The sequence below is a fragment of the Amblyomma mixtum genome, chromosome 5 (genome assembly GCF_055824585.1).
Source record: "Amblyomma mixtum isolate Tamu chromosome 5, ASM5582458v1, whole genome shotgun sequence".
Classification (NCBI taxonomy): Eukaryota; Metazoa; Arthropoda; class Arachnida; order Ixodida; family Ixodidae; genus Amblyomma; species Amblyomma mixtum.
In genome coordinates, this window is record NC_143016.1 from 49359087 (window position 1) to 49381393 (window position 22307).

General features: G+C 44.3%; 1 protein-coding gene across 1 annotated transcript; it reads left to right on the forward strand.

The window, feature by feature from the left end:
* Window positions 1-277: 277 nt before the first annotated feature.
* Window positions 278-22061, forward strand: LOC149342075 (uncharacterized). The gene is made up of 5 exons (XM_089544376.1): window positions 278-394; window positions 3122-3273; window positions 6460-6527; window positions 21320-21406; window positions 21831-22061. The coding sequence occupies exons 1-5, from the start codon at window positions 278-280 to the stop codon at window positions 21959-21961; spliced, it is 555 nt and encodes a 184-aa protein (XP_089400502.1). The 3' UTR covers window positions 21962-22061.
* Window positions 22062-22307: the final 246 nt, after the last annotated feature.

The window sequence follows — 22307 nt, forward strand, 5'->3', positions numbered from 1 at the left end:
TACTGTCTGCTGCTTAACGAATCAAGTTTGACGAAACAAAAGAGAGATATGGAATACAGCATACTGTTGGTCACGTTTAACAGTTGGGGCAATAATTTCGCAGCAGGTCTCATTAAGCGTAGATGGTAAAACATTAGAAAAGTAAACATGGAATCAATGACGCAGCCCAGATTTCTATTACCTTGCATGCTGTGTAAAATTCAGCACGTCGCAGCTTGCCATATTAAACGAACGCAGCGGAAGAGAGTTTTCAATGCGCTACTTGCTGCGCAGTAGGATGGCACTGTTTCATGCAGCGATCGTAGCTACTGTTTGCATCGTGCTGCTATCTCCTGAGCTTGCCTCTTGTGAATCGAAGGATCAGCAGATGCAAGATCTGCCGGATACTTTCGAGGTAAAGTTAGTTCAACCTGCTACGTTGCCTACCCGTTTTGGCCGATTTCCAATTTATCGAGAAAAATCAGTAGGTGTCTGAGCCACGTGTCAGGTTATAGAAAGACAGTTGTATGTAGACAGGTGGATGCAGAGAGATATGTAGAGAGCCCATTATCTGCATCTACGATTGTTATCTCGTTTTAGACTCGAATGCGCTAGCGTTATGCACTATGATTCTGCTTGTAAAAAATCGACTTCAATTTAGCAGTTAGAAGTTGATTGTATGGGTGAATAAGCTTAGAAAATATAGTTAACTACTAATGAAGTAGTCACCAAGCTTGTTATTGGTCAATTTTGCTGGCCTAGATCACATTGAATGTTTTAATGCACTTGCTGCTTTAGCTTTGATCTCCGGGTTTAATAGACAAATGTGCTATGGCGAAAGGAAAAGCTTAGTAATTGCCTCTCTCTCGGTTGAACCTCAGGTGATGATCATGGTGATTGGTGACCAGTAAATGAAAGTCGCGGTTACTGTCTTACTTACCGTTGGACACCTCTACCGCGCTGTGTTAGAAGCGGGGAAGGTGGGAGTGAGAGATGAAAGCGATAGATGTGCCTTCGTGGAGGGCTCCGGAATAATTTCTACCACCTGGGGATCTTTAACGTGCACTAACGTCGCGCAGCACATGGGCGCCTTTGGCTTTTAGCCTCTATCGAAATGCGGCCGCCGTGTTTGGGTTCGAACCCGTGTGCTCTGATTCAGTTGACAAGCGCTCTAATCCCTGACCCATCACCGAGGGTACCACAACTGCGCTGCTAAGGAAAGAGATGAATCAGGCAGTTAAAGACGGAAGAGAGAACGAAGGGCCATGGCGCAGGGTACCGTATAATGTTCGACAAAATTATCCCGGGACCTACACTACGACACCTCTTTCTCTCTTCCTTCTTTCAATCCCTCCTTCCTCCCTTCCCTCACGGCTCGTTTGAGGATTCCCCCAAGTGAGACAGTTATGCGCCATTTTCTTTACTCGAAAATCACTGTTACCATGAAGGGCCATTCATATGCACAGACAATGCACATCAAATGGACAATTTTTGAGCTTCGACTTCATCGAAATGCGGCCGTCGCCACCGGTGTCACCTTTCGATAACATTTCCCCTGGCGCCCCAAACCGCCCGCAATAATTAAATGAATAGGAAGCGGCCAAAAAAGAACCCACGGTTAAAGTAAAGAGGGTGCTTGTTAAGAACAAAAAGCAGATAAAGGCTAATGATCTAGGAAAACGATTTTATTCGAAGATGCGAGAACAAGCACTCAAAAATACGTGTTATATAAAATATAAAATATCGCGTAATATCACTCAAATTATGTTTGCTCACTAGTAATGCATGCTGGGGCAAAGGCTGGACGTCGGAACAAAAACAAGCAAACAGAAAAGCCTCCCAAAAGCAGAATACCCCCCCCCCCCCCCCCAACCTATCCACTTTTGTTTCAGGGACTGAAGATCTAACGGCGTAAGCTCTATCACACCCCGCAAAGGTTGGTTTCAAATGAAAAAGAGGGGGTGTCCTTTTCAGCCTAATCAATGTTGGCATCTGCGCACATGAGCTGGTAGAAATGAAATTATTTCAAATATTTTCAATCCTATTGCCACATGCTAACTACGGCAATGCGCATCAAGTCGTTGGTCGACAGACAGAGAGCCTCCCAAAGAATTATCTGCAAAAAATTAGCCCTAATGGAGCTCGGAGGAGCAACGCGTATCGCACAAGCATTAGCAGTGGCTGTTTTTCAGAAGGCCATCGGCCATCATAGTGGCCCATCGCTTAACCGCTGCGCACCTGAGCCAGGAATGTTGTGAAGACTGTCCGTAAGCTCTGAATCCATGCAAGAAAACGAGTGCTTGTGAGAGAGGGCTACCTAATTCTGTTTCATTGTACATTTAATAGTAGGTGAAGCGTCCTTGAAGTCTTTTCTTTCACGTGTTATTCAGTCATTACTCTACCCAAGCGCAACAATACGGCTACAAATAAAAGTTCATAGCCAATTTAGTCCTGCTTTGAGGATGCCGATAAACAGCTTCGATTAATACCGCTCAAGTTTCAATCTTTTTTGCTATTCAGTCTCTTCCTACCGTTCGCTAGGCGTCTTGGTTAGCCACGATGCAGTAGCAGAGTGTCCTGAAAATCAGGAATTGCTTTTGAAATGAAGAATTTCTAGAAATTTTTGCTGCATAAACTTCCTTTGTAACGTAATCGCTGAACTTGTGCTAATTCTGGCGAGTCGGTCAACCCTATCTGTTTTTATGCTTTTGATTACTGGCCATATGAATTCTTGTTTCTTTAATAAATTCATGTTTGTTTAATAAATGAACCCTGGTGGGACTCGGTTTTCATTCATTTGCTGACCAATGTCACTTAACCAACCGCCGGACACATTGAGAGTGAATAAAAAGTAAAGCTTCTGTCCGCGACCAGAAACGGACGTAGCGTACTTGTATATTTTCTTAAATATATACCTTCCGTTCTGCTCAAGAAGTTTCTCCCTTTTGTCAAAAACGATGCCCTCCCTTTAAAGTCTAAGGAACGTTAAAAAAGGCGCGAGAACACTGGAAATCGAGTCTTTGATATGGGTGGAATATATGCAATATAAATTCCCACCCTGAAAAATGCGTTCAGAAGATAACATAGATAAAAGAAGCCGTCTTAGCCTGGGGGATATCTCTCACGCTCATTCTCATTGCAGATCTTCGAGAGTTTTCCTTACGGTGTCGCTATGTACGACATCGATCATGATGGTGACCTCGACTGCCTGACTGCGGAAAGGACGGAACTGAAAAAAAATCCCCCGCATGCAACATACGTTCTTCTCCTCAAGGGCCTGAAAGGGCATCCAGCGTAGGTTTCACTGAACCATTAAGCGTTTTTTTTTATGATGCAAAGTAAGTTATTTTATCCGTGTGAGTAAGCTTAGCGTTGTTTCATTATTATTGTGTGTTTAACTCTTTGCAGCGCCGACTGCTATTTTGGTTTCAAAGGAATAGCTTTTCTTCCTCAGTAGTATGCTTAGGCCTCATGAATTCTATAGTTGTTTAGTTTAAACGCCAACGGTTATTTTTTGGTGTGATGTACACAACTTTACTTAGTACCAAAAACATTTGAAAATTATGGCATCAGCATTGTACGAGTTTTCTAACAACTTGATACTTCGGATCCTCCATTCAGGGTAGTTTTGGATCACAATCAGTTTGGAATGTCCACATGATGGCAGAAATTCAAAAAATTTCTTAAGGTATTAGTGCCCAACTTTGTACGTGTTTGTACGTGCCCGAGGGCACGTATTCGATCCTGATGGTGGCTGCCGTAATACAATGTAGGCGAAATGCAAAAACTCCCGTGTGCTGTGCGATTTCACCGCCCACTGATTAATCCGAGGTGGTCGAAATTATCATTGAAATATATGTAATATGCGCTTAACAGAAGAAGACACACAAAAGACAGACACTATTTCACATTGGCGCAACTTATAAATTTAAAGTGACTAAAGTTCGAAGCTCTGTTCCTGTCCCTTCGTCAGTGTCCTTTTCTGCCTTCGTCTATTAAGAGCGCAATTCTTTAAAAGATCATGAAAAAACTGGGCAATGAAGTCTTACTTCAGCAGGCTTAAATTAACCGGGAGTTGTCCTCTACTGCGTCACTGAATACCTATGTTCCTTCGGGACATAAAACATAACAATTTACAATTTGTGAACGCAAATACCTTCATCTTGGAGAATATTACAGATTCATGGTCAGAATGTAAATAAAAAATAAGTTGCCGGATTTCCTTAATAGTAATTTCTCCTTTAACTACCTTCGTTTTCCCTTCCCTTACTGCGCGGTTCCGCCGTCCATCGAGATATGAGAGAGTAAATGCGTCGTTTCCTTTCTTCAAAACCAATTTTCATTTTCTTTTCCTGCAAACTTCAGGACTTTCGACGCATGACATTTGCGTTGTATATGTACTATCGCGCTCAATATGAGTTGCAACGCGCGGTCATCGACCGGGGCTCGTTCCGTGGTGTGCCTCCTCCAAACAGTCGCTCGGAATTCTGCGAGAAACTTTTTCCTTAGCGGGGGTGCTGTTGTTTCCTGGAACAGCAGTTTCTCCCAGAATTCCAAGCGACTGTTTGGAGGAGGCACACCACGGAACGAGCCCAGGTCGATGACCGCGCGTTGCAACTCATATTGAGCGCGATAGTACATTCTGTGGAAAATTACCCCTAATTAAACATTTACTCATTGCACCCCTGTAATCTGCAATTTCTACCATACTTGAAAAGCATAGTATTCTGAAGCAAACTGTCAACATTCCTTTCAAAAGTGGGTGCATACCGTCATTTGCGATGTGGGTAAATTTATAATGTGGGTTTAACGTCCCGAAGCGTCTCAGGCTATGAGGGACGCCGCCTGAAGGGCTCCGAAAATTTCTACCACCTGGGTTTCTTTAACGTGCACTGACATCGCACATGAATGGATGAAAAACTTTATTATGCGAGCAAGTTTGGACCGTGCAAGGTCTCAGGGCCACCGCACAGCCCTCACATTACGCGCATGTGTCCAGGCCACGTAGGGCCATGGCACTGGCACCCCGGTTCACGCAGCGAAGTTGCGTGTCCGGGTCCTGCGACGCAAGGAGGGCCTCCCATTCCTCCCACGTACCGATGGCGGGCTGTCCCTGCGGGGGAGGATCGGCAGGGCAGCCGAAGAGGATGTGGTCCAGGGTAGCGTGCGATTCTCCGCAGAGAACGCACTCTTGGGAAACATGGCGGAAGTAGGACAGACGCTGAGGTGTAGGAAGAGTTCGGGTCTGGAGTCGCCTCCAGAGGATTTGTTGGGAGTGGGATAGGCGGGGGTGGGGCGAGGGATAGAGTCGACGGGCAAGGCATGCTTGTTGAGTCAGTTCTGAGAACGTGTGTGCCCGCTCCCTCGAGAAATCCCGGCTGGGGTCGTCATTTGGCCGGCAAATAAGTCCTTGGGCTATGTTATCGGCGGCCTCATTTCCAGGATTTCCAGAGTGAGCCGGCACCCACACGAGCTCAGTACGCCTACCGGAATTTAGGGTGCACATTCTCAATATCTGCCAGGCGGGGGGGGGATGCACGCGTCCACGGGCGAAGTTAAGGCAGTTTTGGAATCGCTAACTATATAAGCCGCATTGGTTTCGGCAATGGCTATTAAAATAGCTGCTTCTCCTGCTTCTTCTGGGGTACAAGGGGGGTCTATAAAATGGGTAAGTGGGGGGGGGGGGGCTGCTGGATGGTAAGCCACAGCTACTGAACGGTCTGGACCACACGCGGCGTCCAGCCAGCGCACATCCTCTGAAGTGCCATATTCTTTATGGACAGCTTTGGCTCGCGCGACTCGGCGGGATTGATGGTATTCAGGGTGGATATTCTCAAGAAGGAAGGAGTTTGAGGATAAGCGCGGTGTGTATGGCGTGAGGGAGAGAGATTAAGTCTTTAGTGTGTACAGGTATGCGAATTCCGAGAGAATCCAGTATATATCGTTCGGCTTCCGTGCCAGCCAGACGAAGGTACTGTGTTTAGCGATGTGCATCTGTAAGTTCTTGTATAGTGTTGTGCATTCCTAATTTTAAGGGCCTGTTCGTGCTAGTGCTCTTTGGTAGGTTTAGCGCTGCTTTGGTAGCCATGCGGATTAGAGCATTGATGTTATGTTTATCCGCACAGGAGAGGTTCATGTAAGGAGTGGCATAAAGAATGCGACTAAGCACAAAGGCATGCAGCGCCTTGAGATTGTCTGCTCCATATAGACCGGCTAGTGAAACATCGCACAATACACGCGTCTCTAGAATTTTGCCTCGATAACCCGCGTTTTTTGGGTCAGCAGCCGAGCGAGATGACCACTGAGCAACCGCGGCGTGTGCCGAACTGCCTTAAAACCTACGGTGGTTTTTCGCCAGTCTCTACTACCTAAGGCTGTCAGGTTTTGAAAAATTGCTCCTTCTGAATGCAGCTGATGCACTTCACAATAAACCTCGACTCACGAAGCGGCACTTTCTGCATCTTTTGTCTCTCATTACAGGCGAAACATCACTTACCACATAAAACCTGGGCCGACACTTGACACCAATATCTTCACAGTTGATGAAGGTAAAGATGTATATGTTTTGCAGCAGTGGTTATCTTAGCCTAGTTCCGCTGGTTTCGCATAGTTGTCGTCGATCTCTTCCCCTTCGCGCCCTCTCGTCTCTCCCTTCCTGCTCCCCTATGGGGAGAACAAAGGAAGAGTGTGGGACCGCAGGAGGAATGAGAAAAAAGGGCAAAGATGGAGCAGAAAAGAAGGTAAAAACACCGGGGACCGAGCACACGTGGCGGCAGTTTTTTCACGCTAGCCACAAACGAAGCCGAAGTTGAGCGTCACCCTCGGAACGCTGCACGTAAGAGGGAACCTAGAGCCAAAACATGCGTGGGGTCAGGCAGCCTCTCGGGACGCCGCCCGCAAGCGCACTGCTAGACACGGTTCTTAAGACTGCAAGACAGCACGCACTCACTTCTAATAATATATGCCCTCATTATAAGGCTCCCGTAATACAAACGCAATCGCCGTAAATTCATTCTTGCTAACCATTTCACGAATGAGCTGGAGCTGATCACTTAGTGTGCCCTTCTCTGCGGCAGTAACGTCTGGACCAGTGCTGCGCAAATCAGCAGAACAAAGGAACAAAAGCTAAGTGAATCAGCTTTCCTGCAAAGGGGGCAAAATGCCAACGACACTATCATGCTTGCCGTTTGTAAAAAAAACAAGGACCGTGAAAAATGATGCGCTGGAACATGCATGGCCGTTTCGGACATTATAACAGCGAACATTATAACATTATAATAGCACTGAAAGCCTACCAGAGGAAACGAAATTGCATTCAGCTATGGTAATTGACTTACCTTCCATAGTCCTGAGAAAAGCGGTTTCCGGCATGAAGGCCACCTTGCATAGACCTTTGGGTTGTATAGACCTTTGAGATGGCTTGTTCAGACCGTACTGCACACTTGCCTCAACACTATACAACAGGGCAGACATGCACGTGTAGCATTGATAGCGGCTAAAGCTTGCATTTTAAGCAGAGCTTTAGCAGCTTCAAGAAGTTCTTAAGGAAAGGCGTTCAATGGTGAGGAAGGTGCCAATCAGAAAAGGGGACAATATTTGTCAAACAGAACCTTGCAGCATAGAATATCATGATTTCTTCTCGCCCTCAAAGCACTTTAGTTAGAATAAATGGAATGTTTTCATGCACTCCGAGGCCTAATATGTTTTGTTGTGTTTTGCTGATTTGATTTTTATGGCGCATAAGCGGCAAAGGCTATCATGCGCCAAGCTCAAGGTATAAAATATTGTTTTATATAGGATGTTAAAAAAAAGCGTAAAACAATGGTGGTGTAAAGGGCCTAAAAAGTTCATTCGTGCACCTAGTAAAAAATAAGACAAAATGTTAGAAGTGATTTTTGGTAGAAGCTTTAAGGAAGGTCAGGTAACCTCTGCAACCAACCTTGGCGGCTCAAGGATGTCAAGGCTCCCGACAAATCGAATAAAGACCTCAGCCTTCTTCTCACGACGAGAGAGGGGCTGAGGTGTGGATCAAGAAATCTGCTAGTTGTAAAAAACTGACCATTATTTATTACCTTTACAATTTGTCTAAAACTCCTGCTATGTTTAAAAACTTAAAAACCTGTGAAATGTCAACAAGTGCATGTTCTCCTAGGAGCAATGTTGGGTGGAATGGTATGTGTTCGCTATAAAAAACTGGAAAATGCTTCTTCCTTAGTCTTTCTAGTTTTCTGCATGAGAATAAAATATGGTTTATTGTTAGCTCATCTAGGCATAATTCACATTGCGGCTTGTCTTCTTTTGTTAGTAGGAAATTATGTGTGAGGTGCGTGTGCCCTATACGAAGACGACAGATAACCACTTATTTGAAACGCTCCTGGTGGGTGCAGGACTGCCACTCACCTAAAACCGACTTTATTCACCATTTCGGCCCTGGATTTTTTATTTCAGTCGTAGATTTTTTTGCTCTGTGTTTTTACAATGCCTAAGGCCCCATAACCACGCAGTAAAAATTTAAAGCTTGTGGTGCAGGTAATAACTGATTTAGCAGTATGGTGTCAAAATCGTACATCAGGGCTCAATGGGTGTAAAATGCGAAAGAGACCGTTTTGGCAATCGCAACCGACAAGAAAGAAATGAACGCAAAATTTTTTTATTTTGCTGTGTGGAGACCTCTAAAGAAGTTTTTTTTAATTGGTAAGGGATAGATGGATCTTGCAGTTGCCACAAAAGACGCCGCTCGCTCCTGTTTACCCTGAGTTTTGTATCAGCTCCTCATTTTTTTTTTTTTTTGCCGACAGGCTTGTGTTCCAGCTTGTGTACGTCACATCAACAATACAGACGTTAAAAACTTGCCTAGCCTTCCTGGAAGGTGACTGGGGACACGATCAAGGCTTTCCTCGAATCTGTAACGCCCTCCTCTATCGAGATTTTTGAAGCGCTTCCATCAGGCCCAGCGCGGAGCTCTGCACATCTAAGTTCTATCTAAGTTCTAAGCTTGCGGAAACATAATGCATCTGGTTTGCACCCGTTTTCAAACCAGCTGTTTGCTATAGAAGAATTGATAAAGTGGAAGATAATCTCGCCCTGTCTGTCTCTTCAGCGCATGCTTTTCTCTACAGGTGACAATAAATTACTTCACATCCATAAGCTTATGAGTTGGGGATACCTCTCGGCCGGGGAGAAAGCAGAAGCTGTTTATGGGCACTCCAAATACGCTTTCTCAAGAAAACATAGCCAAACACTCTGCATTGATCCTAGCGTCGAGGGTGCGCCACAAGTGCTGCACGAGCGGTGGTGCGCGAGTTGCAGTGTGAATACCACGGTCGCTTCTTGCAGCTCAGAGTCGATGCTCACAAGAGGAGAGCGGTAAAAAATAGAATAAAAGTGCTAGGTCAGGTGTGCATTTATTCTCGCTATTCCTTTGGTCCGGTTGCTGTTCTCTGACATCCGCAGGGTTCTTTCCAGGCTCGATCCGAATATTCACCTTGTATGATAGCGAAAATTTCTTTCTTCCAGTTTATCAAAAAGATAATTTTATTCGTTCATCCATTTTCTGCGATGAACATTCATGTCAGCATTCCAAGAAGGCCATTGATATAAGTGCATCCGCAAAAATGCAAACAGATTCTCTTCTACAAAGATCACCTATCATCACTCAATGGCCACCGCTCGCAACCGTTGAGCCCTGATGGTGTCAAAATCGTACATGTCAAAAATGTGTTCAAACGCAGCGTCTACGCATTCAATAATATTTACGACGGGTATGTGAGCTTGGATAGGCGTTTCACACAACATATAAAAATCTGAGCGCAGAAGAATGAATGGTTAGTGAGATACAAATCCACAAATTTGCTACACCTCGGCTTCTTCACTACATGCCTCCCATGCTGCTCCTTCTTCCTCCTCAGACCGCACAGCTCAATTGAAGGGCATGGACAGCGATGCCGATAGCAACAGGGATCCCCAAGGAACTACTCTATTAAAATTTAGTAGCATTTTCGTCTGTTACTGAGGCGTGAACGGAATATTTGTGTTGTGGTGTCAATTGACACCGCCAGGGCCGAAAGGGTTAAATGTAGCTTGTTATTTACCTCATTGTTCCTAAAAAACTGCCATTTTTCTCTCAGTTTACGCTGTATTAAGTTCACGCAATCCATTAAGGGTATATTTACTTTCTTTATTTCCCGCCCACGAGCTTGAGCAGCGCAGAAGTCTGCTCTCTCGTTTCCTTTTATTCCGACATGACTCGGGACCCAGCATAGTTTAATGTTCTGTCCTTGACCTGTGGATATTACTATGTTATGTATGATGTCACCAAGTAGTGGAGTGGTTGCATTTTTGGAGTGGAGAGCTGTAAGTACACTGAGACAGTCTGTGTAAATAATACAGTTCTTGAGGTTCTCTGTTTCTATTTTTCTTATGGCTATGCATACAGCGTAGCATTCTGCTGTGAAGATAGATGCACACTGTGGAAGTCTGATTATTTCCTTGTCATTTCCTCGCACCACTGCGCTTCCTACGTAGGTATCCGTTTTTGAACCGTCAGTATAAAAATGCGTGAAGTCATTGTATTTTTCTTCCAGTGAAAGAAATTCTTGTATTATATGTTCCTGTGGGGTTTGCTTTTTGTGAAATTGTGTGAGGGTAAAATCGCATATTGCAGGAAATTTGTACCATGGAGGCAGTAGATCTCGTCTTAGTGCAGTGCTGGGTAGCGTGTTCAGTACGCCGAGATTCTGGCAAATCTCTCCAAAACGCAATAGCAGTGGCCTGGTGGTTTGCGGTTTGTCATTAAAGAGTGTTCTAGACGGACACTTTGTAACTATTCTGTAACAGATATGTTTTGGTAGGGAACGGATTTTTAGAGCATATGAGCATGTAAGTATGCTTCTTCTATCTGTAAGAGATGGTTCGTTTGTTTCAACGTAAAGGCTATTTATGGGTGACGTCCTGTAGGCGCCAGTGGAAACACGCAGGCCCAAATTATGCACCGGATCTAGTCGTTTCAAGTACGATGACCTTGCTGAACCATGCACTATGCAGCCATAATCTAAGCAGCATCGTACCACAGAGCGATAAATCTCTAGAAGGCTTGCCCTGTCAGAGCCCCAGTGTTTGTGTGAAAGGACTTTCAGTATATTGAGTGATCGAGAAGCTTTCTTTTTCAACGCATTTATATGACGCAGAAAAGTAAGTTTTCGGTCAAACGTTATGCCTAAAAATTTGTGTTCAGTTTTTAAAGGTAACTCGGTTTCATTTAGGTGTAGTGCAGGATCTCTCTGTAGGCCCCCTTTGAGTGAAAAAAGTACGGCCACTGTTTTCTGTGGGGAGAATTGGAAACCATTCCTGCCTGCCCATGTTGCCAGTTTATTTATTGTTAGCTGGATTTGTCTTTCACATGTGGATATGTTGGAGGATGTGCATGCTATCTGAAGATCATCTACATAAACAAAATACATAATGGATCTTGGGAATATTTTCCTAATAGAATTCATTTTTACGACAAAGAGTGTTCTACTTAAGATACACCCTTTAGGTACACCATTCTCCTGGTAAAAATTCTTTGAAATGGTTGACCCTAGGCGTATATGAACTGAGCGGTAAGATAAGAAGTCTTTTATGCAATTTAACATCCTGCCGCGGATGCCAAGATCGGCAAGGTCTTGAAGAATCCCGAACCTCCAGGTTGTGTCAAATGTCTTTTCTAAGTCGAAAAAGACTGCAAGACAGTGTTGTTTGTGTATAAAAGCATTCCTTACAGTATTTTCAAGGCGAACTAGGTGATCTGTAGTAGAGCATCCTTTTTTAAAACATCCTTTTTTAAAAGTTCACGGGGTTGGAGGACAAAAGTTAACCGTATATTCAGGACACTTTCGAAGGACTTGGCGAGGCAACCGGTAAGGGCTATGGGGCTATAACTGCTAGGAGTGGTTGGTGGCTTGCCGGGTTTAAGAAACGGTACAATAATAGCTTCTTTCCAGCCTTTGGTTATTTTCCCTGACACCCAAACTTTGTTAAAAAACTTAAAAGTGCCTCTACGGCAGGTTCAGAAAGATGGGCTAGCATTTGGTAATGTATTTGGTCTGGGCCGGGCGCAGTATGTTTACCGGCAGAAATTACTGTTTTGATCTCTTGTATTGTAATTAAATTATTGTAGGGTTCATTTGTACCACAACTTGTCGGCAGACTTTGCTTCTCCGCTGTGTTTTTGTGTTTTAGAAAAGCTGCTGTGTAGTGGGATGAGCTGGAAATGGAGAAAAATATTCGCCTAAAATATCTGCTTGTTCTTCTAAACTCGTCTGTACACTGGGAGCTATCAGAAGGGGGACTGTGAATGGAGAGTAGTTGCCATTTATCTTTCTGACCTCCCACATTTGTTTTGATGTGGTCGAGCTGTTTATCGATGAAACGTAATTTTTCCAAGACGACTTTTCGGCACTACGACGAAGATATCGAGCTTTTGCTCTTGCCTTTTTAAATTTTATAAAATTCTCCTGAGTAGGGTATCTACGAAAAGTTTCCCAGGCTTTGTTTTGTCTCTTTTTTGCTTCTTTACACTCTTTTGTGTACCAGTATTTGTGATTTTGGTTTACTATTCCAGAAGATTGAGGAATAGCTTGCGTGCAGCAGCAATACTACAGTTTGTGAAAAATTCGTTAAGTTCGTCTACACTCAGGTCGTCAGAAATTATTTTGTCTAGGCTAGCTTTTTCACGGAACAGTGCCCAGTTGGCTAGGTGCAGTTTCCATCGTTGCAGTTTAATTGGGATTATTTCGGGTGAATGGGCTGAGCTAATTAGTATGGGTAGATGATCGCTTCCATATAGGTTATCTAAGACATCCCAATTAAAATCTGTATAAATAGGGGACGAACTAAAAGATAAATCTATACAACTCATTTTTCCTGAGCTAGGAGAACAATAGGTTGGCTTGCCAGTATTTAAGAGACAAATGTTATTGCAGAGTATAAAATCTTCAATCAACTGACCTCTAGTGTCGGTTTACTCACTACCCCAAAAGCAGGAGTGGGCGTTAAAATCTCCTATCATCAAAAATGGTTCTGGTAACTGATCGAAAAGGTCTTCTAAGTCATGGGTTGTTATTTTAAGATGAGGGTCAATATATACGCAGCACACTGTAATTGTTTTAAATGTGTGTAGGATGGCTGCCACGGCTTCTAATCCGGTTTTAAGCTTGTGTTTTCGGTCTGCAATACCATTTTTAACTATGATGGCTACGCCACCCGAAAGCCGATTCGCCTGCTCTCGGTCACGGCGGAAGAAGTTATAGTGTTTCAAATTGTTTTCATGTTTGGGGCCTAAATTTGTCTCTTGTAAACACAAGGCGACAGGTTGAAAGTTGAAAGTTGAAAGTTGAAAGTTTATTGAGTAATACAATAAAAGTTACAATTCTATACAGCGAGAGGTCCCATGGTACAAGACCGCGGGCGGGACCTCCCATGAAAATAAATTTCAATAAGCAACATAATATAAAATACACAACACATTAATTAGCGACGAAACAGAATAAATATAGGCACATAGTGTAATATTAGTTACTGAAATATTTAAATACAAACAATGTAATGCACGATAATGTAAAATAAAACTCACAGATGCCGCGATACATAGAATCAATAACATAACAAAAAAAATCACAAATTAAGAAGGAAAAGCTTTAGTTTGACCTTGAATAAAGAAAGCGTATTAGTTTGTTTGATGTCTATGTTCAAAGAATTCCAAAATGATACGGATGAAAAATGAAGGCATTGTTTCCCGTAGTTAGTTCTGACCTTAGGTAGTAAAAAGTTATTACGCAGCGCAAAACGAGTGACGGTGTTGCTCATGATCGTGCCGGGAGAAAATATGCTTAGCGGGAGATAATGATGAAGAATCTTAAAGAATAGGATATCAAGGTTGTAAAAATAAAGGGCCGAGATAGGTAGAACGTTTAAATCTATGAACAAAACGCGGAAGGGTGACATTCGAGGGGTATTGGTTATGATGCGCATGGCTTGCTTTTGCAGTTTTATTAAAGGCCAGAGATGAATATGATAGGCGTTACCCCAAGATGAGATACCGTAGTTTAAGTGGCTGTGGATGAATGCGTAGTAAAGAGATAATAAAGTTTGGACTGGAAAATAGCTTCGGGCTTTAATTAGTGCGCGCAATCCATAAGAAATTTTCTGGCACGTTTCAGCTACATGATGATGGAATTTTAAGTGAGGGTCAATGATAACACCAAGAAAAGAAACTCGATCTTGCGGTGAAATAGCAGCAGAATTGAGGTATAGAAGTGGTGTGATGGGCAATGACTTCTGAGGGGGATGGAAAATCTGAAAACAAGTTTTAGTGACGTTCACGGACAGGCGGTTAATGTGGCACCAACGCTCAAGAGAATTAAGATCATTCTGTAGGTTAACAATCAGCTGATTAATGTCCTGGTGCGATGATAGCATGGTAGAGTCATCTGCGTATAGTATACTATTGCAATTCTTTAAACAGGATGGTAAATCATTAATGTAGAGTAAAAACAATACAGGGCCAAGAATTGAGCCCTGTGGAACACCCTTGTTAATTAAAGCTATGTTAGATGTATGGTCATTAATAGAGACTATGTGCTGTCGGTCACAGAGAAAGCTCTTCAAGAGCATTAGGGGAGGTCCAGTGATACCATAATGTTCCAATTTGTGAAACAAGATGGAGTGATCAATGGAATCAAATGCTTTGCTAAAATCTATGTAAACTGCTCCTGAGAACATTCCTTTATCAATTGTTAGCCTAACGTAATTTATGAGAGACGCTATTTCAGTATCTGTAGATAGTCCGCGCCGAAAGCCGTGTTGACTACCTGTCAATATGTTAAATTTTTCAATATAACTAGAGAACCTTACTTCAATTAGTTTTTCTAAAATTTTGTCAAAAAAAGGAAGAATTGCAATCGGACGATAATTATTTGGCAAAGCTGGATCGCCTTTTTTGAAGACCGGTATTATTTTCGCTATCTTGAGCTGCTTGGGATAACTTCCAGATTTAAAAACGAAATTGCAGATGTGGCTAAGGACTGGAGCAAACAATGACCGGATACTTTTCACATGCTTTCCATGGATATTGTCAACGCCGGGGCCGGTCGTCTTTAAATTAGCAATTACAGATAGAACTTCGTCTGTACACGTGGGGGTAAGAAAAAAGGAGTGAGGGCAGCGCTCAAGAGAAGGTGTGCATAACGAAGAGATAGGATAATTAGGTGAATTGAAAAAATAATTGCTAAATGTATTCGCCATTTCCTCGGGATGAGATAAAGTAACACCACCGTGGAAAATAGATTTAACAACCCTAGGTGACTTACGAATATTCAGAAATTCGTCAAGCAGCTGCCATTTTCGTTTAGAATTGTTAGTATGTGTGGATAACTGGTTTTCATAATAACATCGTTTAGCTTTCTTTAGAAGCGACGTTAGTACACTGGAATACCTTTTATATCTCAATTTAAGACCCAGATTGAACGGCTGGTGTTTAGTTTTCTTATACATGTTTTCTTTTTTCTTCAGAGAGTTTAACAGAGCAGTAGTTATCCATGGGGAAAAGGGGGTAACATATTTTCTCGTGGATGATTGGAGCGATGTGCATTTATTGATTGCTGATGAAATTATTTTCGACAGCTCAAGTACAGCCACTTCTGGGTTCGGGAGACCCAAAATGTATGAAAGATCAGTATTAGATATGGCTTCAAAATAATTTCCGTTATCAAAAACTGACTTCCTCGTGGACATGTTACTACAGCGAGATGATAGTGCACAAAGAAATACCGGAAAATGATCAGTGACATCACATTCTATCACGCCAACCGGAGGAGCAGTGGGAAAATTCGAAAGAGTATGATCAAGCAATGAATGCGAGCCATGGTCAGTACAACGCGTAGGCGTGCTAATTAAATTTGCATAACCATAGCTGTAGAAACAGGTCGTATAGTCGACACAGATGGGATTAGTCATGTCTAGCATATTGATATTAAAATCTCCCATAATGAAGACGTTTTTATTTTCGAGTGATAGTTTATGGAGTGCTAGTTCAAAAGCCCGGCAAAATTCAGACGCATCATTTGAAGGAGACCTATAAATAGCGCCGCATATAACCTTCTCTGTGCCATCAGTAGATCGGCAATCAATTTCTATCCAAACCGATTCGCATTTACTCACATTCAAACACAGATCAAGACGTCTTTTGTAAGCAATGTGCTTTGAAATGTAGATAGCCGAACCACCATAGGGGTTATCAATACGGTGTGCGTATTCGCATGAATAGCCAGGAAAAGCATACAAATCTTTGTGAAGGGATGATAGCCAAGTTTCAGAAAATGAGATGATGGAAAATTGATGTTGAAGGGAAGTAAGCAAGGCGGTTATGTTATCGTAATTCTTCCGTAGGCTACGAGCATTGAAGTGGATGGCAGACAGACCTTTAGCTTCGGATAAGATTGAACGAGCATATTCCGGGGAATATGATGCCATGATTGCGGTTAGAATGATGTAGAACGTCAGCACCCGTATGTCTATTCACGGAAAATTTCAAGGTCGTCTACATTATTTATCCGAAAGACTGTGCTGTTCTGCTCCTTCCTAGCTAGAATAACACAGTTCGATGTCCACAAGAAGGCCCATTTGTTATCTTTCTTAAGCTTGTGAGCCTTCGAAAAAAGGTCCTTGTTGTCAGGTGAAAGATGCTCATTGACATAAACAGGAGCCTCCTGCGTTTGAGGGAAACCCAGGCATGTCGTTGTAGGATGTGCTTTCCTAGCTTTTGCCAGGAATTCCGCCTTCTTGTTTCGCGAAAGGAAACGAACAATTATGTTTTTTTCATTCTTGTTTCGTGTTGGAACCCTGTGCACGGTATCCAGATCTTCTGAATTTACGGGGCAGTCAATCTCGCTGCCGAGAACCTCAACGATCTTGTTGCAATCTTCGCCCTGAGTCACAGGGACACCTCTAATTTCTAGATTGTTCAGACGCGAATATTGTTCCAGGTGGGCAACCCTGCGCACTAGGGCCTCATTGCTCTCGTGTAGTTTCTTGTTCTCTGCAGTAAGACTGGCGTTCCGATTCTTTATGGTTTCAAACTCGTTGCTCATGAACTGAAGAGATTTTTTCAGCTCCTCAACCTCATTTTGAAGCTCCTTTACAGTATCATCACTGCGCAAGGCGACGGAACTTTTCACAGTGTCAAGTACATCAGTGAGATTTCGCAGTTTTGCTTCGAAGGACAATTTAAATTCCTCGAGTTCCTTAGCGACAACAGCAACAGTGGGAGCCATAACCCAAGGAGCGATCTGAGACTAGCGGCCCAAAATCCGTATATGCTGAAAAATAGGTACAAAGATGTGCCTTTTACCTGGGCAAAAGATGGGTTGCTGGTTAGCTCGGGAAGGTAGCCGGACCGTAGTCACAGATCGCTCCCCAGCAAATGACCCGCGGCGTCGATGGTAGCCAGGTTATATAGCAGGCAGACAGGGCTTGCGGTGGCGCTCCGTGGCAGCGGTAGACTTGCGTGTGCTGACGCTAGCAGTCCGAATGCACGTGCCTTCGTTGCGCGCGTGTCAGCAGTCACGAACTGAGTTGACGATGCACAAGATGCGTAGCGTACAGCAGGACAATCTGGGCAAAAGATGGGTTGCTGGTTAGCTCGGGAAGGTAGCCGGACCGTAGTCACAGATCGCTCCCCAGCAAATGACCCGCGGCGTCGATGGTAGCCAGGTTATATAGCAGACAGACAGGGCTTGCGGTGGCGCTCCGTGGCAGCGGTAGACTTGCGTGTGCTGACGCTAGCAGTCCGAATGCACGTGCCTTCGTTGCGCGCGTGTCAGCAGTCACGAACTGAGTTGACGATGCACAAGATGCGTAGCGTACAGCAGGACAATCTGGGCAAAAGATGGGTTGCTGGTTAGCTCGGGAAGGTAGCCGGACCGTAGTCACAGATCGCTCCCCAGTGTGTGGCTAATATATCTTTTATGTCGTTTAGGTTATGTAAGAGTCCCCTACAGTTCCAGTGTATGAATACCATGTTGTATTTTGTAGATAGTACAGAACTAGGTTAGGTTTTCGGGCGCCCTGATACGAGGCTTCTCTTTTTTTCGTCGGTCTACGGAGCCCCGCCGTCCTTCCGATGTCGACGGCACAGGGCTGCGTGGACTTGTGTCCATCGTATTTTCCGATACGCTGGACGATCGTGCGAGACGCACGGTTGTTTTCGTGTTTGGCCTCTCCGTGGGGGGAGGGGCCTTGAGGCCGTTGACCTGGAAGTCCGCGCGGCCTGTTTCTTTGGTGGTGGCGCAGCACTAGCTGCAGCCACCAGGGGCACAGGTGGCCCTGCTCCAGGCTCACTTGTGAGGCCTGGCTAGGTGCCGGAGGCCGTTGTGATGCTGTGCCCTGTTGCACCACAACGGAGAAGGTGGGTTTGTGCATAGATGATGTGACTCGTTTCCGAGCTTCCCTGAAGGTTATGTTTTCTTTTACATTGACTGTCACAACTTCGTTTTCTTGTTTCCAAACTGGGCACGCACGTGAGTACGCAGGATGGCTGCCCTCACAATTTACACACAGGTGTGGTACAATTTCACATTTCTCTGAGTCGTGTTCATGGGAAGCACATTTCGCGCATGTTAGTTGGCCCCGGCAGCTCTGAGAGCGGTGGCCGTACCTTTGGCACTTGAAGCAGCGTCGCGGATTTGGAATATATTATCTGAGTTGGTGTTTCATATAGCCTATTTCTACTGAGTCTGGGAGGATGCTCGATGCGAAAGTAAGAACAATGTGCCTTGTGGGTATTTCCTTATTGTCTCGTCTCATTTTTATCCTGTATACATTAGTGACGTTTTGTTCCTTTAAGCCTTCCAGAAGTTCTTCGTCAGTTACATATTTGAGGTCATCGTCCGAGATAACTCCCCGAACAGTGTTCAACGAACGGTTGGGCCGATTGTGATTGGGATTTCTCCAAAGGTTTTCACTTCAGGCAGTTTTTCTTGTTGATGGTTGTACAAAATTTCTAATAGGAGGTCGCCATTTGCTAGCTTTTTGATTTTATATCCTTCTCCAATGGCATCTGTCAAGGTCTTGGTAACAGTGAATGGAGATACGAGTCGAGCAGTCTTTTCTTCATCTTCGCTGTGAACAACATGAAAACGTGGGAATGTGGTTGCATTTTTTGTGAAAAACTTCGATGTCTTGGTGCGCCCTCTTTTCCGAGGGACATCAGTGTTGAAAAAATGGGAAGACATAAAAAATGTTTGGTGTTCGGCAACAGTGCCAGCCGCCCACCGCGGAGCCCAACATGGGGACGGGACAGGAACTTGAAAAACAAGCCCTCTCCACGCCAGCTGTACACCACTACTATAACCCAATATGGCGAGACAGAGGTTTGTCAGCCACACAAGGTTAACCCTCGCCGCCATAAAAAAGGAAAAGACCAAGAAGGGAGGAGGATACAGGAAAGTTGTCAGAACGGAGATAGGAAAGTGAAAGATGGAGAGGAGGACAGGAAAATGCGACTGCCGATTTCCCCCAGTCGGGTCAGGCCGGAGGTGCCGTCCACAGGAAGCTGGGGCCAAAGTGGTGTGTTGCCTCCGCCGAGGGGCCTTAAGGGTCCAAACGCTCGGCATCGGCTCAACCACCAGGATCCCCTTTTTCAAGGACACGGCGATGCCACGCACGGCTAAGCGCGGATGCTCGGGTCCGTGGTGACGCATGCTCACCATCATCCCCCTGCGGGGATGTCCCTGCGGATGCTCGGGATACCCCGTGGTGTCGCCACTCACCAACATCTGCATGCTGCAGACGCCCCCCGGCGGGGACGAGGCCTAATATGACTGGATATATCTTATCGCATGAATTACTGAAACTGGTTCGCCCATCACGGTTACTTAACGGTTCTGGCGGTCGGTTTCTGACCCCAAATTAGCTGGTTCGATCCTGGCTACGGCGGCCGTATTTTGATACAGACGACATGTTAAAACGCCCGTAGGCTGTGCGATGTCAGCAGTCGTTAAAAGAACCCCTGTAGCACAAATTATTCCAGAGCCCTCTACTGTGGCGTCCCCATAGCCCGAGTCGCATGCGGGACATTCAAACCTCTCAGTCCACATACAGCTTCCAAAATGTATGATTACAAAAGCGGTACAGGGATGCGCCACTGTCACAGCTGTTCGAAATACAGCCAACGGTGGTACTTGTGAGACCCAGGTTGGCAACCTCTTGCGACCAATCATTAATTGAACCACGCCTGCAGCGGTGGACAGTTTGCTCACAACAGGGTGGGTAGGCTGTGATGACGTCGCAAGGTCCGATGACCTATGTGGACGGACAAGGTTGTTTCACTTTGGGTTTTTTCTCACACCAATGACGACGATAACGACACCGGGTTTCCGCTCAACGGAACCGTTAAAGCTATCGCGTTAGAAAAATCAGAGGGAAAAGAAAGAGAGAAGGGCTCCACAGCAACCACGTCCACCCAAGCGACAACCGCGGCTCCTTCATCGACAGATGCCCTGGTTTTTCGCGCTAGCGTTGCCTGTACAATGAATTACCAGTTTTCTTCAGGTTCTCTGCAGGATACATGAAACACCTATTTCTTGTTGATTTCAAGAAATGCAGACGGTAGGCTGCCAAAAAATATACTATACAATAAAACGCCTTTTTTTGCTAACTTTGGAGATTCTTGAAACTTGTGCATTAACATCGCCAACCACAGATTTATGCATGTGCGCTAAGAGACCAACCGCTTTTAAGCATAATGGGCTACAAATAAGTGCTTTAAAAGTCGCGGAGAGCATATGAAACCCACAAAATGAGCAAAACGGCGTCGGCGACCTGGTGAGCGCTTTCATAATTATCGTGTCAAGGAATCCTAATGCAAGAACCTGTGTTGCTAATTCCGCGCCAAAAATATCGGGCTACTGTACGACGACGCCTTGATAATGCGAGATACAGCGAGCCCCTGTCCCAAATAAGGAGCCCATGTAAGTTACATCGGTCAAAAACCCTTGGTGTTTTGATCATCATTCACAAGGAGCGACTTTCAGGCAATATCTTACGTAAATGCGCATTTAAAATACACAGTGAAAATTCAAACTTTTGATGATTAATGCAGCGCGCCTGTCAGAGAACCTTCTAATTTTTAGGTATCACTAGTGAGATCGCCATTTAGGTTATTACTCTATGCCGCTTAGAGCAGTAATTCGACATGGCCTATATAAATCCGATGCCTTCCACATGGCGCGCCTCATTGCGCACAGAGCCTGTTTTACACGTTAAGATGAAAAGTTATGTTTTCTGCTGCTTGAACTCTGTACAGATTACGACCATGAGCAAGTTGCCCGTTTCATATACACGGACTACTTAAATTGCGCTCTTGAGGAGCTTCCTTTCGCCGACCGTCAAGGTGAGCAATTAGCTTTCTATGTCTTTGCGGCAATGTTGCTCTATCAGAAAAACACACAATGAAGGCAGAAGCATTTAAGAAACCCCCTCAGAAATATGTTCCTTAAGAAATGTATTCTTTCACAGCTAGGCTTCTCTATAAGCGCACTATGCCCTGTATAAACTTTATCACATAAGTATCTCTTATTGGAGAGATGGCTGGTATTTTGACGCCTAATTACTATCAGTATACATAAAGTTAAGAAATATTGCACGCGCGAAGCAGAACTCCATCTTCGAGTAGACGCATGTCTCTTTTCAGAAGTGCTTATTGACTACATTCTCTGAAAGCCAGTCTGTTTCATTCATTACATCAAACGGGTTTCTGCAATAAAGTCCATTTGTTTTCTATGCTAATCTCATCTGAATTCCTTCTGCATTCGCAGAATGCATATTGTGGGTCAAAAGCGCCGTAAAAGACGATGTCCCACAAATCTGTCTGGAAAAGTTTCAAGACAACTGCAAGGACGGAGTGCAGGCCTACGACAAGGACACCTGTGGGCAGATGGTCCAATAAGTGCCGTACCACAACGGAGGCACTCCCACCAGAGAGGAGAGGAAGCATCAGTCTTTAAGCCAGTTAGAAAAGCAATAAATCTGTTCCCGCCATTCTGCGATACATGAAAATTTCTTCTTTGGAGAAAATCGTTTCCTCAACAGAAACGCTTTGCCAATACCAACTTTGTTCTTTATTAAAACTATAATTCCTTGATCACAAATGTAACTCATTTCATCGGCCAAGTACAGCCCATCAGAAGTAACTAAACGATTAAAAAAATATATTCTTTTACAATTAGGTAACTTTTGATCAGTTGCTTATTGGCACAGCACGAACACTCAAGGAATGCAGAAAGCTAGTGAGG

Coding starts and splice junctions, on each gene's coding strand:
- LOC149342075 (XM_089544376.1), top strand. CDS start 278: ATGGCACTGTTTCATGCAGCGATCGTAGCTACTGTTTGCATCGTGCTG. Junction 6,528..21,319: donor TATCTTCACAGTTGATGAAG/GTAAAGATGTAT, acceptor AACTCTGTACAG/ATTACGACCATGAGCAAGTT. Junction 21,407..21,830: donor TCCTTTCGCCGACCGTCAAG/GTGAGCAATTAG, acceptor CTGCATTCGCAG/AATGCATATTGTGGGTCAAA.